The sequence below is a fragment of the Charadrius vociferus genome, unplaced genomic scaffold (genome assembly GCF_000708025.1).
Source record: "Charadrius vociferus isolate BGI_N301 unplaced genomic scaffold, ASM70802v2 scaffold12, whole genome shotgun sequence".
Taxonomy (NCBI): domain Eukaryota; kingdom Metazoa; phylum Chordata; class Aves; order Charadriiformes; family Charadriidae; genus Charadrius; species Charadrius vociferus.
In genome coordinates this window covers 351,468-366,889 of record NW_009647422.1, presented here as the reverse complement: position 1 = coordinate 366,889, position 15,422 = coordinate 351,468, and the positions used below count along the sequence as shown (strand labels likewise).

The window sequence follows — 15,422 nt, the reverse complement described above, 5'->3', positions numbered from 1 at the left end:
ATATATGCCATGTTTCTCCTTTCTTTCCAGCAAGATGCTGATTGGAGGAATGACGTAGACCTGAATTAGCTAGATATATGTGGGGTTTATTTTCTTTTCATTGAGTTTTCGACATGTGATACAAAATTTATGAAGAATCTGTTAAAGCAAAAGCAGAAACAAGCTTCCCCCTCCCAAATTATACTATTCATGATAAAGTGGAAATAATTAAAAAAAAAAAAAAAAAAAAAGAAGCTTTTTCACTTAAACGTGTTCGATCCTTGAAAATGAATGAATAAGCAAAGACTTGATGGAAATGTGTGGGCCTTTTCAAACTTAAGGGTTATTCCAGCATGCATCTGCATCATGCATACCTACTTAATTACTGTCGTGGCTTATGGTAGTCGTACTGTTAGATGATCTTCTGTCTATTATGACTCTTTCAGCGATGCAACAATGCTCATGAAAATAATAGCGTGGATATAGGCTTTGTGTAGGCATTCCTATAGGAATATGTTTTCTAGGGGGTGTGTGAATGTACATTTTCTGCAACAACTTGACCAAAACCAGGATGCCTCAAAGCAGATACTGACATACCATGTTACACACTCCTGGCTGGATTTCTCATGGGGAAAACAACAAAGCCTTACCAGGTCAATTTATTATCCACTTCCTAAAACTCCAGAAAAGGAACTGATGTATGAAAATCAATGTAAATAATGTGGGCCTGGTGTGACACACTGTGTGCTTAACCAACCAGAGCTGGCTGTGAATGTGTGTTTTCAGTCCCCAGAACTGTGAGTGCACGTTGGATTCACGGACTTCTGATGTGGAGCTACTGGGCCTTCAGCGTATGGTGTAACATTATAGCCAAATAATCTACTACTGCTTCAAAATACTTATAAACCATGCAATTGGAGATTGATAAAAATCAGGCTGTGCTTTCTGTTTGGAAGCATGTTAAGTAAAATCTAGCTGGATTGAATATACAGCTACAAATAAAAAACATTTTCATTTGTACTATAGGATTAACTGCATCATGTCCATGCCCATGGCAAATTACAGGTATTTATGCAATTCATTCACCAAACGGGGCAAGAAACCTCTCTGAACTATGCAGATAGGTGTCTTAATTACACTAGGAATACAATCAATATTATTTTATGTTTCCCCAGCACCTAAGGATCTCAGAACTTCTTGCTCAGATAAAAATCTATTGCATTTGCATCACTGGACTTGCTTTGGCTTGATGCTTAATTTGGTGGAATTATTATGGACTGACACAAGGTTAACTGAAACCAAACATGATTCAAGAAACAAAGTTATGTCTTTTTTATGCCTTTGGCAGTTCACGCCTAACACTAAAAAGTAAATAATGATTATGATGACTACTAGGAGGAGCTGCTTAAGGTTCTCAGAAAAAAAAAAACAAACCAAATAATCATAAAATTAAAAAGAATATTAAAAAACGCAGCTTCTATTTCCTTTTTGATTCCTACCTCAATTGCTTAGATAGTTTGGATGAATCTAGCCCCCAATCATTTCAGTCATAAGGAGGAGTTTCTATCTAAAACATCAGTAAAAGAAGGATGGGGTTATTGCGCTCCCAGAATCTGACGTGTTTTGTGCTGTTCGGTCTGAAATGGGATTGGCAGCATGCAGGCAGTTTGAGAGGGAAACCAAATGTGTGAAGAAAGGTCGATTAGGCATGAGACTGGTAAATGAATGACTGAACATACGAGTTGATAAAATGGAAGTTTGCAATCACTAAAGCATTTGATGGCTGAGGAAAACTGTTAGTAGTTAGCTACGTGTTCCCAAGGTTCTGTCAGCCTAAAGGCAAAGGCTATTGCATATAATGACCATCAGGTTACTGAGAGAAAAAGTCTGATTTTTTATGGGAGTAAAGCACTCATTATTGTGCTGTAAATTATACAAATTATTGTTTGGTTTTTTAAAGCAAGTCTTACAATCTCTAGTGGCCACACTATATTAATTAAGCATTAGTTCCCCAGTAGTGCACTCTTCTGTTGTGTGCCTGTCATAGCTCGCAGCTAACTTCAGCAGTGGGAATTTTTAATAATGAGTGCACAGTGGTAATAATATATAATTAATCTCTGAATTTAAGCACAACCCCAAGGCTTGTAAAGCCAAGTAGAGGCTTAAGTGATTTGCAGAACCATGACCGTAGTGTCTCTAAAATAGAACTGCAGGTAGATTTTCCTAACAAAAGTTATCATTAAATGGGCCTGAGCTTAACTTGTCCCATACATATAAGAAGAAAATAAATCCTACTCAAAATCAATAACTAAATTTTTTTTAGGGTCTTTTATTTTCTTTTTTGATGATGGAAGTCCTGGCTAAAGGGTTATTCCAAAGAGTGGATTATTGATAGCAGAGTAAATCTCAATCACTACTGAAGATACTGTGTGATATTACCTTCAGGAACAGGCTGAACACCCTTCCTTAACCACAACTGATCTGTCTAAAGATGTACTAAAGGCAAAGTACTTAAAAATGTTGTGGAATAAAGATCTGGATGAAGAATTTAGTCTGATGGGATGATGTTTAATAGTTTTAAACAGCAAAATAGGACATGGAAAATGCTTAATATGGACCACATTCTAAATGCCACAGAGATTTCAATATGGTGACATAACCATGCTATGAGCTATCTTTTGTCTTCATTAAAACACCTCTCTTTTACAGGATATTTGTGCACAAATATGGAATATGCCTCGTGTATATCTGCAGAGACTTATTCATTTCATTTCTTTTTTATCATTTCTATGTGACTTTTCTGTTGTCGAATCTGTTTGGATAAACAACACTCCACTTCATAACACATACATAAATGCAAGATCAATTTATACACACCCATTTATAAAGTTGCAAAAAAATATGAAAAATAATGGCAGCGAATGAAACAGAAAATATGATGTTTTCTCTTGGTTTTGGTGGCTAACTATACACATAGGAAAAATATCAGTAGAACCCAGTCACCATATTGATCAAAAATGACAAGGATGTTTCATACTCGAGTTAAATCACTGGAATCCACGGCATGCTTTGCTTCATATGTGAGAGATGTGCAGCAGACACTAAACATGCATTTAGCAGGTCATTATCAGAACTAGCTCTGCACATCTTGGGTGCTAATTACAATCTAAGATTCAGTGGACGACTTCCCAGCAGCACATACATGGGAAATCTTCATGCAAGCCATTGGCAAACCATGCATACAGTTAACCTATTCACTACACTTTCTCCTGAGTTTTACTTCTGAGATATATCCACCTGCAGAATGAATTTAAAGCATCGTTTTTGTCTGTGGAAACACGGTTTAGAGCAAGCTTTGAGGGCAGTGCTTTCAGTAAGTGGATGTCTGATTACAGACATGAAAAAGTGATCTGTAAAATATTATCATTTCCTTTAAATGTAAACAAGACAGTAGGAAAGAAGGGAAGAAAAATAGGTAGCTGGAGGACATAGTTTTTCCCTGAAAACTGTGATTTAGATGGATGACATCAAAATACTATGAGCGTGGTTACTTAGGGCGAAACTGAGGGTGGGATAGTTTTTTTGTTTGTTTTGGTTTTTTTTTTTTTTTTAAATTACAACAAATGAGGATCTCCTACTTTACCCTGGCATCTTTTATTTTTATTTAAAGTTTGCACGACTTGCCTCTTTTCACCAGGGATCCAGTGTGAAATGAAAGAGTCTTATGTATGTTAACGAGTGCTAGATCACCAGAGCTTAAAAAAAATTGTGAAGCAAATGTGTGTGATGTTTAGGCTGAAAAGCCAACAAAACATGTGCTGCCACATATCCTGGTTATTCAAAATGAGTATATAATTTTATATGGAGAATGACTGCATGCACTCAAAATGGGAATGATGACCATCTCAAATGGTCAGTCTCTGTCCTCTAATGAGGTGGAAACTAACAAAAGGGGTATCGGCTTTAAAAAAAATATGAATCACAAAGTTTTAAAACTTCTAAAGGCAAATGTTAGGAATTGTTGTGCATTTTTAAGCAATTCTAGGGGGGGGTGTGTGGGTTGGTTGGCTTAAGTGTAATGCATTCAAGGTTACAAGAAGCATGAACATAAACAACTTTAGATCTTCCTAAATTAGAATTCAGTCCAAAGTTAATGAAAACTTTTCACCAAATCTCATTGCTTTCAATGAACTTTGGACCACGTCGCTGGAACGTATGAAGCACAGCAGACTGTCCCATGAGTAAAATAATTTTTATGCCTAGTCAGTATGCTAATTTCCAGATAACTGACCAATAAAGAAGTTGTTTGGGGTTCTTTTGTTGTTTTAAGCTTATATTTATGCATATTTCCTAGGCCTTTTAAGAAAGGCAAAAGCTGCCATTAAATGCACTTTTGTGGCTTTTGGATTTTTTTTAAAAAAGGTAAAAATCAACTGAAGTAATTTAATAGATCCTGTGACTTTTTTTGAAAATCAAATTAATTCGGCTGAGGTGCGTTTTTGACTTTGTCTTTTTTCCTATGTGTATATTAGAGATCTAAATTGATTACTGTTTTATTTGTACTTACAAGTAAATGCTGGATTCATTGCCGCCAATATCAGGTGACTGGAGTTTCTGCACAAGTATCACAATTATGCCAATAAAAAGCACAAAGTTTATCTAGGGGAAAAAGAAAGGAAAAAATTATTACAATGATGAATTTTTTTCAAGTATGAGAATGAGACATTCACAGTGACTTGCTGGCTCCATTGCCAGTCTACGAGTTTTATAGGGTCAGGAGCAATGGGATAAGTTTACAAGGGTCTTATCACCCCTTTTCCAGGAAAATATGTCCCTTGCAACAGCTAAAGTAAGGCAGAATTTCTTCAGTCCCAAGCACCAGATAGGACAAACATAATTGAAAAAGTTTCAGCATTTTTCATTATCAACCAGTGCAAAGAATAAAAAGAAAGATGCCTGCACATCAAAACTGTGTAGCAAGGATCTCAACAGTAAAAGCAACTTTAACTCTCATTCTTTGAACTACGGCACTTCGCAGTTTAGCAGCAACCATCAGTCACAATGTAGTGTCTCCCCTTTCCTGAAAATCCCAAGTTGTGTCACTTGCCCTCTCCTCGCCTAAATCCGGCACAAGATGAGATGGCCTCTAATGTTTTTGGGAGGGGGGGACTGTCTGTGTGTGGGTCGTGGGTGTTAATGTTCATCTTCATGTCTGTTAGTTGTATGTCATCCTGGGCATCTTCTCTTCCATAGAATCATGTCATTACTGATATAGTTTGAAAAATTTGGAGATAAATAAAATCAGTTTATTTTGATGATTCGGCTGTCACCAACTCCATAGCATCTTAATGTCATCAGAAAAGAGTGGGAAATTTAAGTTGAGCCCTTGTGTAACCCTTTAATCCTGTAAGGAGACCAAGGACTTAAACTAGATGTGAGCATTTCTTTCAGAAGAATTTTCTATCTGATTTGAGGACTACAAAGAAATGGAGAAGGCTGGTTGCCTCTTGCTAGCTGTCTGAATCTTTAACACCTTCAACAGAAGCCAGGTATAACCAATTCCCCAAAGCCAGAATGTGATCCTTCATAAAATATGTCTGCAAAGCCTGGAAATACACGTACATAGATATCACAAAACCCCCAGCTTGTTGGACACTCTCCATCTTGATACGCTTTAGTTTTCTTAGCTGAATTACCTTTATTGTGTCTGAAAGTTACTGTACTTTGGAGAGCTGTCCAAATAATTAAAAGAAGAAGCACCAAACCTGATGAAAGCACCTACATGTAGAATACTACCTATGAGCTGGATGTCTAAAAACCCCTCAACAGTCAATGAAGACCTGGCCAACGCTGTCACTGGTGTATGGAGAGCAACTTAGCATGCCCAGAATTAGACACCTACGTGTGGTAAGCCAAACAGCTTTTCAGATACCACTAACCATATTGTCTAGTGACTCAATTTCATTTCCTAACTGGAGGAGCCCAACACAATTTTAAAATTCCTTTATTCTTTTGGGACAGCAGCTGGAGCCCAAACAGTGTACTTTAGAACGTGTGAGTGGTCCACACACAGGTATCTAGCAACACTTGAGACAAATCCAAACCCTCCATCAACTAAAGAGAGCTTAGATACCTTGTTGACAATTGGGCATCTTGCACTATTACCACTACTGAACCACAATACTGTTATAATGTTAATATTAGATAAATAAATGTAGCTGTGAATTTAATTCCATGCAACAGCCACAGCCCAGTTTCCTAGTCTCTGGCACCTAGTATTGTTCTAGATGCCTGGGGTTGTCCCACTTGGCCTTCAGCTTCTACCCCAAACGGCACAGGATTCCCATACATCCTATGTCATATCTGCCAGCCCCAGGCAGATGCTCCATATGCTCTAGGATCTTATGGTATTTGTTATTGATGTTTAAGCAGCTGAATAACTCCTTGCCTATATAGTCTTTGCCTGCAGGCAGTGCACCATCGTTTAACTTGTACTAAATCTTCTTTATAACAGTGGAATTACTTAGCATTGTGGATGGCAAATGGTGGACATTCAAGGCAAGCTGTCCAGTACTCCAGCACAGCTGATGCAGCATAGTTTGTAAAGCCATTTGAAGCTATCTGCATGGCTTATTTGCCTTCAGAAGTGTTGAGGAAACATCTCCAAGTGCCACTTACCATGATTGATCCAACCACAGGACCCTTGATCACCCACCACAAGGCAGTGTTGTCATTCATGTCCCAGCAGCTGCAGTTGTTAATGAGAGAATGAGGTGGGGAAAGAGAAAGAAAGAGAAAGAAAGAGATACAACAATGAAGTTAAATTTACAACAGTTTTTAAGGGGGCAGAGAGTGGGAGATTGGTCTTGTAGCTAAAAGATTTTATTTGGGTTCAAAGGCACTATTTCTTCAGTCTGTCCTTTTTGTAGCTTTTTTTTATAGCCTTTACCCAACTTACCTGAAAGTAAAATGAGTATTATTGTGGCAATTTCAGCGGTAGCTCTTAATAAACAGTTTAGACACTTTGGAATGGTTTAGGTTGGAAGGGACCTTGAAGACCACCCAGTTCCAACCCCCCTGCTGTGGGCAGGGACACCTCCCACTAGACCAGGTTGCTCAGAGCCCCGTCCAATCTGGCCTTGAACACCTCCAGGGATGGGGCATCCACAACTTCTCCGGGCAACATGTTCCAGTGCCTCATCACCCTCAAAGTGAAAAATTTCTTCCTTATATCTAATCTGAATCTCTCCTCTTCCAGTTTGAAGCCATTCCCCCTCACCCTATCACTACATGCCCTTGTAAAAAGTCCTTTCCTTTATGCCTTTATGTATGTTTCTATGCCTACAGACAATACAACTGTAAAATTGTCCCTTTAAACTAACATCTCAGTAGAAGGCAAAAATAGACAGGGATACCTTGAAGGGTAAGAGATGGTTATTCCGAAGTCTGGTGTCTCAGCTACTCTTCCAGGGTAAACACATATGAATGTTGGTTCCTGACCCTGACATGAGGATTCTTACAGATATCTAGTGCTTGAGGATGTACTAGAGGTTGGTTGTATTCACATATAGGAATGATTTTCAAGTCATTGGGTTGCAAGTCCTAACAAGGAGCAAGGATTCATCTAAAAGTTTCAAGTACTGGACACCAGTTGGGGTCAGCTCCTTTTTTTAAGCTGTTGGGAGTGAGTGATCATAATTAAAATGGCATTTCTACCACAGCACGTAAAATCATCCTCCAGATTCACCAAAGAATTCTGCCTAAGTTCATTCTATACAGATGCATTTGGACATTCATTTGTAGCGAAAGCTGATTACAGGACCCATATACATAAGTTTTTTCTAACTTTAACATATATTTTATATCTACAAAAACAATAAGAATGAAAAAAAAAATCTTATTTCTCTTGCCACACCACCCCCACTACACTATTTCACTATTTTAAGTCATTAAGAATGTGATTGTCAGTTAAAAAATGTCTTCTATTTGTCTCCGCTTTCTTCCCCTCATGCTTCCCTCTGGAAAACATAAAATCACAGAAAAAAATGTCTACTTTGTACCTGCAGTTCTGAGAAGGAGGGTTTCCCTCCCACTGGAACAACAGCCAAAAGTCCCAGCAGTGGTTGTCATGGTGCATTTGTCAGATGGCAAGAAACCATTTGAAAGAGCATACAGGAATAAATCACTGCTGATCTTACGAGAGCTTAATGCAACTTCTGTGTCATTTAAATGGTAGCATCTGGGGGAAAAGTGAACATCTTCACTTTAAACAAAACTATATATATATGTGTAAGCGTGAGGAGGCAGAGCTAAAATTCCATCATCAAAGTGCATTGAGAGAAATCGCAAGCACCTGAGTGATGTCTGGGTTAGAAATTTGGGTTGAACTTATATATGCAATAGTTTACTGGATTGCCATAAAACCAACAATAAGGATGTGTTTGGTAGCACTGGTGATAAAAGAAAATTTTAGCTGGGATGTCAAACTTGCACAAAATGACATATTTTTTCTTCTATCTACAAAGCCTAGAAACTTAAATCCAGGGGAGTGATGGCTGAGATTTTCAAATGTAAAGTAACATTTCTGAGTTACCTTGCTTTGGATGCCCAACTTAAAATATTTCAAAGGAAACAAATGTTCAGAGAGAACTCCTTCTAACCCGCAGTGTGGAAATCGGTCTCTTTTCAGTTATCAACAATTGTATGCCACAAAACAAAAGCACCTAAAGTCACCAATTATCTTTTTAAGTCTTTTTATGCATTTATAAATTAGGTGCTTTCTGCTGAAAATTACCCAGTATTTGCAAGCCTCAACCTCTCTGAGATGCACATTAACTCTACCCTGAAAGTCTTTAGTCAGTTGTCTAATGCTGGAAGAATCTGAGCACGTTCTAATATTAACCTGGCTGTACAAACAGGCATTGATGTATGGCAACCTGTCTGTGTAGAAGTGAGAAATTACAAGGGATGGAGTCCACCTGCTCTAGTTCCAGTCAGCTATACTGAAGACACCTACATCCCTGCTGATTATCCTACTCTCTGGTTGGAACAAACAGACACTTGGAGGTTGTTGATTTTTTTTTTTCCTGATGTATTTTAAATGTATGCTCTGGGGTGATACATCATCCTTTACAAATGCTTATTTTACTTAGACCTATTCCCCTCCTTTTACAGGATGTGTCCCCAGCAGGCTCAGTTGCCAATGTCTACCTTGTAGATGTCAGCAATTAATCAAATTAAGCTCACACAAAAGTTATTTCAAGGACTATTTTGGTCCAGTCCATGTGACACAGATAGGATGGATGTGGTGGAAGAAACACAATCTTCTCCTCAGATGAACATGACCAGAAGGAAAAAAAAAAAACACCCAGTGCACAACAAAACAGTCTATAATATCAGCCAACAGGCTGTACTACACAAACAGGCTCCCTAGTTTCTTGCAAATGCATTGCTACAGTGGAGCTCGGACACACAGGACTATTTTTCAGGATGGGTGAAGGGAAGGGAGCCAGTGGGATGGGGGAGGGATGTGATTTCCATTTGAAAAGGCCAGAGCCTGATCTCTGTTACATCTCTGGTGTACATCTGGCATCACTCCATTTAATTCAGTAGCACAGCTCTGGAAAAACAGACAGTTGCATTTATCTCCACAAACATGTCACTTACAGTGATGTGAATCAGAAACTGAAATCAAGGGAGCTCTGCCAGTATTATAAGGGCAAACAGGAGGAGACTCAGACTCTGAGTCTGTATTTTAGTCCATGCCTTCTGCGACTGTGGTTTCCCAGTTCAGTAATTTCTACAATGTTTTCTGGCTCATGCTGGCTTCTCCCCCACCCCCAGAACAATGCTAACTGATTTTTTAAAAGTAACCACTGAGACGCTTAGCTAGAATTTGTCTAAATGTGTTGCATGTTAAATAGCTTCTCTAACTAAAAGAAAGGAAAGGGGTTTTTGTTGGGTTTTTTTTTTTCTTCTTTTTCCTTTTGTGAAACATTCCCCCTACCCGCAAAATGCAGGGACTGTTTGGACTCCTAAGAGAGATTAATGCATTTAGGACCAGTGCTGTAATCATAATAATGACACAACAGGGGGTTCTGGCTTGTTTTGCATGGAAATAAGTGATTTAATTTGTCTTAATGTCAAAATAGAACGTTGGGTCAAAGGACTGGCATCCCCAGTGGAGGAAGGGCTTTATGTACTTTCCAAAAAGAGCATGAAAGAACAAGGATGAAGAAAACCTGACAGAATAGTGAGTCTGGTGCAAATTTTGGATCCAGGTATCTCTAGTATAAGGCAAAATTAAAACATAAGCCTAAGCCTCTCAGAAATGGCACTTGGGTGCATAATGAAGCCTTTCACTAAATCAAGGTTTTCAAAGGACCACTGTTGGATTTTCCAAATTTTAGAGTAGAATAGAATAGAATAGAATAGAATAGAATAGAACAGAACAGAACAGAACAGAACTAGACTATTTCAGTTGGAAGGGACCGACAACAATCATCTAGTCCAACTTCAGTCTTCCTCATTCCCAGCATTTTTCCTAACACTTCATCAATTTCAAGCATAGCTGTCACAAAAAAAACCAACCAACATTGCTAAGTTTGTATATTCAAGGTGTACATTCATGTCTGTTCCTACCACCTATGTCTGCTGCTGTATCAGACCAATGAATCTACTGACTATTGGGAAGTGCAGGGCCTCTCTGGGAGCAGCCTTTCCTTCTGGTTCTTTAGAAAAGGGTACAGGACCTTTGCAGTTCGTTTTGTGTTGGAGGGTGTTTTTTGTGTGTTTGTTTGTTTGTTTGTTTGTTGTTGTTGTAGTTGTTGTTGTTTTCCCCACGAAAGAGACCATTTATTGTTGTTGTTGTTGTTGTTTTTTTCCCCACGAAAGAGACCATTTGCATGGAAACTACCCTCTTGAATTCTTTCTGAAATTATTTCGTTTCCTCATTTTTTTTTCACAGAGAAGACAAGATGTGGATTTCTGTCTCACCTCTACTTATCTCCCCCAATAGATTTGTAGAAAAAAAACTCTCCAAGGGGAAGCTAAACTCCTAATTGCCTTTGTAAATCAAAGCTCAGCACCTCCTTGTGCAGATTTCAGTCATCACGTAAGGAATATCTGCAATAATTTCTACAGAGGAGCCCATTATATTTGTCTTCATTCATAATCATTTGGAAAGGGGAGGACAATCACAGGTGTGATTCACCTGGCAGCTCTTTTAAGATGAGATAACTCATATCCTGGATTCCACTAATTTAACTGAGCAGGGAACAGAGGGCCACTGGATCAGCTGCTGGTTTGCAGAGTAGATACCTACATCTTCTTTCACCAACTCACCAGTGCAATAGGGACATAAACATCGAACTATGGCCATTTATATAGCTGAACAGGAAAGCACTCTAGGCTGAGCACTGGACCTAAACTACTTGCGCACACAAATCAGTGTCAGAAATGGAAGAAGAAATTACTCATGTCCTCTGATGACTATATTTCTGTTTCATCCTTGCCATCATGCTGAATGCACATGAAATGATTTCCCACGCAGCGATACCTACCCAGTATCATCAAAGTGAAGTCTCAGCACCGCCCAGACAGTGACACAAATTGTTGGGGTACCTGCAGAAGATAAGATGGTGATATCGTTAGCAGTCTAGACACATTTAGTACTTAGCAAGTAGCATTTTTTGCAACCTCTCCGCTGAGGTTTTATTTCCTAGTAGTACTCGTGCATGAAACAATGCAGATCATTACAGTAGTTCAGAGCTATAGAAACATCTATCTCAGTCAGAGGATGGGTTGGGCTTGGTGGGATTGCAGATGCACAACTGATAACAAGGAGGAATGATGTCATTTCAGGTCCTTATTTTTCAAAGTTGTTGTCCTGTGTCTTGTTGCATGAACATTAAAACATAATCTGTACAAAATAAAAGCAGTGACATCAGCTTCCGTGTCTAGAGCTATTGTAATTATGCAATAATTGGAGAGTGGCAGATGTTGAGACATAATGGCATTATTGTATTCTTTGTATTCTTACATAGTTTTGTTGTAAATTATTTGCATATATTGCATTTTCTCTGTTATTGTCTAAATAGCTGATTTTGCCTTACTTATTCAACTAAAAGAAATCAGTAGAGGATAATTTTTCATTACTCACAAGAATGTTTCACTTTTTTTCATGAAAAAAACACCTCACACCCCCAAAAGAGAATATTGGAAGCAAGAATTTAATTTCAGATTCAGACATTTCTTTACTTTTTAAAAAATGCATGTAAAATACATATTAAATCAAAACAGTAAGAATCCACTGAGAAACCTCGATTTACTTTCCTTTCTGAAAACACTAAAAGTGTGGGTTTTCAGTGGAATTATTTTTATAAAAAAACACAGTCTTGCAAGGAAACTCTGCAAGTTCAATCTACATTTTATGGCAAATAAAACCTTTGACTATGAAACTGCCTGCACTTATTCAGGCAGCACTAGAAAGATAAAGTGCTAAAAAGCAAACAAAACAAGGACCTTGATAACCCCAGCTTGCAGCGGTGAATGAGACTGTCATAAGTTGACAGGAACAATTATGTTTCATACATTTTGCAAGGCTGTGTTGATGTCACACTAATTAGTCATTCCACTGAATCCACTAAAGTGAGTCTCTGTCAAATCTCATATTCCTGCTGTCAGAAATGAAAATATCCCTGTTAGACTTAGATGACTGATTAAGCCCTCCTCCTTTAAAAAAGCACACACAGAAATATTTGAAATGAAAATGGTAAAAAGAAATAAAATGACAGGCTTTGGGGAGAAGAAATCATGCATATTTAATTTAAATTGAAGTCTGCTTTTCTCACATGAGAATACTTAGAAAACATTGAGATCTTTGTGAACTTAGCAGATGTATAATAATAAAAATAACCTTTAAATATCAATCATGGATCTGATGTGCTACCTCGTTTGCACTGATTTGCACTATATAAGTTTTGATGGAATGAACAGTGTTCCAAGTCTGAAACATGGACAGGAAGGCAGAATTACACTAAATGTGGCGTAACAATATAGTTAAAAAAGCACATTTCAGGTCAGTTTGGAGTTGTGAACCATCTTGTACATGAATATGCATATACTCACATTACTTTTCTTTAAATCAAAAGATACATATGTCTTCATCACCTTCTTTTCAGCTTCTGAGCAACATTAGAAAGCAGACAAACCTCAAAGGCTGAGAAGAGCTATTCTTGCTGACTGTGTTTCTGCCCTAAGTAAGGAGCAGGCATTAGGAGAGATCTCAGGAAGACAGCAGTCTATCCGGAGATCCTACCAGCATATTGCATATTCAAGAAGAAAAAATTGTTTGGATCGACACAGCCATATGTAGTTCTCATTAATCAAACTAGGACACTGACGTGCTCAGCACATTTTAAGAAACAGATAAACATCCAGATGCCACAAAATGCTGAGCTTTTGCTTATTGCTGCTTCAGTGCAGCTCCCTCCCCATTGGCTCTGGGCTGTGGGAATGCTTTTGCATTCAGAGTCTGGAAGAGTTTCTGTTCTTGCAAAGTGCCAATTGCTCCGACCAGGTCAGGGAAACTGCTATTCAAGTTGAAATATGCACGAGCTAAGAAAATATTGCATTTAAAACAAAACAAAACCATCTACATTTGGAGATTCTCTTAGTGTTATTAATGGATACCCCCCAAGTTCTTCTCGAAAGCAGCTTTGTATCTCAGCTATAATGTAATTATACATCTGTGGCTAGTACAGAGGGAACTTTGAATATCCTTTTCCAGTAGTTTCTTTTCCAATAGCCTTTTCCCATAGTCATCCTTCTCCATTAGCCTTTATATGCCATTTGTTATTTCTGATCTCTTGTTCTCTTCTTTCTTCTCTACACTTTTACTCCTGTTGTATTAAGTCTTTGCCAGGAGAAGAGAATTTTTGTGTATCTAGACCTGCCTCAGGAGGGAAAAAACAAAACCAGCTGTGGATTACTTGAAGGTTCAGGTTACACAAATATGGGTTTTTTTTCAGAGGAGAATAGTTTGAGGAATGTGATTTGTATGTAGAGTTTACACATAAACATACAGGATTATTTCCAGATTATTTCAGAAATATGTTTGTTTAAGTATAAAAATTGAGCTTAACCTTCCTAGGGTACATTTAAAATGAATGCTTTCTTCTGCTGTCATCATCCAACTTCTGCACAAAAACATCAGCAAAGAACTGTTTGAGTTAACATGTTTGCAGAAATCAATTTATATCCAGAAAGCCAGAACAAAAAAATAATTACACTGGTTTTCATGGTACAACTGGCCTTTCTGAAACAAATCTTGTTTCTTCCTATTGCAAGTTTCTATTTCCCATCCAGGTAGGATGAGCATATGTGGATACCCTTTGGATACATTTTCAATTTAGCTATTATCTGGAAGAAAGGCAGAAATGAAGTCTTAGAAAATGGACTAGACTTAACATTGCAGATTTGATTAAACTGAAGAACTTGGCATTAAGATCATATTTTGTAGAAGGCAATTCTCGGTTGTGGACTGCATCTCTGCAAGGGATACAGTGTCCTCCAGGTTTCATTTTAACTCTATTCAGACAAAAAAGCACAACACATTTCGGTCTGCAGTGGTACTTCTATACAAAGACTAAAACTATATTTTGAAAATATATGTGGAAATATTAGATGGTTCATGGAGTTGTCTTGCACACTGAGACACATTTTAGAGAAGAAATGTCACATACCCCAGCCAATAATAGTGTACCAGTAGAAATATCTCCTCTCTGGGAAAAAGGTTTCTACCAATAAAGTGAAAAGGTACAATCCCTCAATGAAAAGCCAGAAGTAGTTGGACATGACACAGTAGTGAAAAAACACCATTACTGCTTTACATTCCACCTGCAGAGAATCAAGAAAAACAAAGTTATTTCCATGTTGTTTCCGCCTAACAGGTAGAGAAAATGCTTTCAACCTCTCCAAATGTCTTACTGGAAAGGAACACAGCTGGGACAGGTTTTATGCACTTTTAATAGTAAAGTTTTAAAAGCATGAGAAGAATGCGAGGTGCCACTTAGAGAGCGAAGCTTGAAAGGCCAGGTAGCCAATTTTACCAGTGGGAGGTGATCGACAAGTGTCTACAGACAGCTTGAGAACATCTCGCATTAGTGGGAGTTCACATCGTCAATGGACGCTAATTGCTAGATTTAAGCACCCTTCCAGGGATTAAGTGCAGAGAAGAAAAGAATCCAGTTGTGTATTGAGAAACCTAAGGAAGGATGTGAAATGGCAGGACGATTGTGGAAAGCCCTGAGAGTGGGATCAGAAAGGATGCACCCTCCTGTGTGCAGTTGAGAATTGTACTTCCTTGCCATTTGCAGGTGTTGTCACTCAGGGACAGAAAATGAAAGCAAGCCTAAGTGTAAAGAAAGCAGAGTAAGAGGTTT

At 38.2% G+C, this 15,422-nt stretch overlaps 1 protein-coding gene across 1 annotated transcript in view; it reads right to left on the bottom strand.

Annotated features, from left to right (window-relative positions):
* ADCYAP1R1 (adenylate cyclase activating polypeptide 1 (pituitary) receptor type I) overlaps positions 1-15,422 on the bottom strand; it is a 117,438-nt gene that overhangs the window by 25,056 nt on the left and 76,960 nt on the right. Inside the window, exons 9-12 of the mRNA XM_009880485.1 lie at positions 14,724-14,877; positions 11,541-11,601; positions 6,658-6,727; positions 4,547-4,638 (exon numbers count right to left, since the gene is read on the bottom strand). Coding sequence (XP_009878787.1) covers positions 4,547-4,638; positions 6,658-6,727; positions 11,541-11,601; positions 14,724-14,877 — 377 coding nt within the window. The remainder of the gene's footprint in view (positions 1-4,546; positions 4,639-6,657; positions 6,728-11,540; positions 11,602-14,723; positions 14,878-15,422) is intronic.